This window comes from Charadrius vociferus, unplaced genomic scaffold (assembly GCF_000708025.1).
Source record: "Charadrius vociferus isolate BGI_N301 unplaced genomic scaffold, ASM70802v2 scaffold373, whole genome shotgun sequence".
NCBI lineage: Eukaryota > Metazoa > Chordata > Aves > Charadriiformes > Charadriidae > Charadrius > Charadrius vociferus.
The window spans coordinates 470,335-471,502 of record NW_009647681.1 but is presented as its reverse complement, the minus strand read 5'-3'; the positions used below and the strand labels follow the sequence as shown (position 1 = coordinate 471,502).

Sequence of the window (1,168 nt, the reverse complement as noted above, 5' to 3'; positions counted from 1 at the left end):
GACGGCGTTCGCCCACAGGCTGCGCTGGCCAAAGCCACGTGCGCGCGCAGCCTGCCTGTGGCCTTCCCCGGTCGCTGTCCCCACCGCGTGCAGGCTCACCGGCTCATGTACAGCGCATCGTTCACGTAGGTGTGCAGGATGGGTTCAAGGTCGTACACGCCACTCACCAGCACAGCTCCTACAGGCAGAGGTGCCAGCGCATGAGGGGCCCTGCAGCTTGAGCTGCTCTTGTAGACTCATGGAATAGTTTGGGTTGGAAGGGAGCTTTAAAGGCCATCTAGTCCAACCCCCTGCCATGGGCAGGGACATCTTCAACTGCGGGTTGCTCAGAGCCCTGTCCAACCTGGCCTGGCATGTTCCCAGGGATGGGGCATCCACCGCCTCTCTGGGCAACCTGGGCCAGTGCCTCACCACGGGAACACTCCTTGCACCCCTGTCCCCAGGCCTCAGTGAGCTGCTGGTGGGCGCAGGACATGCACACCCTGGAGGCAGCTCCTCCAGGAGCCCTATCCTGCACTCCCCATGCCTGTGGGTGCAGTCAGCTGGAGCAGCTCGTCTCACCCGTCTCTAGAGCCCCCGCAGCCCCCGACAGGCAGCAGCGATGGCCTCACAAATGCGGCAGAGACCAGTTCTCCTTCAGCCCCGTGCCTGGACATGGCGGCATTACCTTTGATGTCCGGTGTCACTCCATATTCCGTCCAGTCCGTGGACAACACCATGGCTGCCAAGTGGGCCCCTGCAGAGTGTCCACACAGGTAGATGCCTCTGTAGAGAGGGAGCCATCAGCCAGCGCCGGAGGGGCAGCACGGCACCTGCTGCCTGGGGACACCCAGCTCTGCGCAGAGGAGGTGGCACAGCCACAAGTGCCACAGCCCAAATGTGGCTGCTCGGACACGTCTCGGACTGACACCTCATGCAGTGATGTGGGAGCAGTTTGCCTTGAATGCCCACCAGCGGCCACGGTGGTGGGGCGGAGGGGACCCCAGGAGCCACTAATAGCCCACCTGATCCCGGAGTACCGCTTCACCAGGAAGGCGATGCTGCGCCGCACCTGCAGCACCATGGCGTCCATGTGGCCTGGGCAGAGGGCAGAGTTGGGAGGGCACCGGGACAGTGCAGGCGGCCGCAGCCTCCGCTGGGCAGCACCTTCCTTTGGGGGCTATGTCAT

The 1,168-nt window shown here is 64.0% G+C and overlaps 2 protein-coding genes across 2 annotated transcripts in view; one reads left to right on the top strand and one right to left on the bottom strand.

Moving 5' to 3' along the window:
* AFMID (arylformamidase) overlaps window positions 1-1,072 on the bottom strand; it is a 1,941-nt gene extending 869 nt beyond the window's left edge. The window contains exons 1-3 of the mRNA XM_009881274.1: window positions 1,005-1,072; window positions 668-765; window positions 100-178 (exon numbers count right to left, since the gene is read on the bottom strand). Coding sequence (XP_009879576.1) covers window positions 100-178; window positions 668-765; window positions 1,005-1,072 — 245 coding nt within the window. The remainder of the gene's footprint in view (window positions 1-99; window positions 179-667; window positions 766-1,004) is intronic.
* Window positions 1,071-1,168, top strand: part of TK1 (thymidine kinase 1, soluble) — a 3,074-nt gene continuing 2,976 nt past the window's right edge. The window contains exon 1 of the mRNA XM_009881295.1: window positions 1,071-1,163. Within this exon, the coding sequence (XP_009879597.1) occupies window positions 1,071-1,163 (93 nt within the window). The remainder of the gene's footprint in view (window positions 1,164-1,168) is intronic.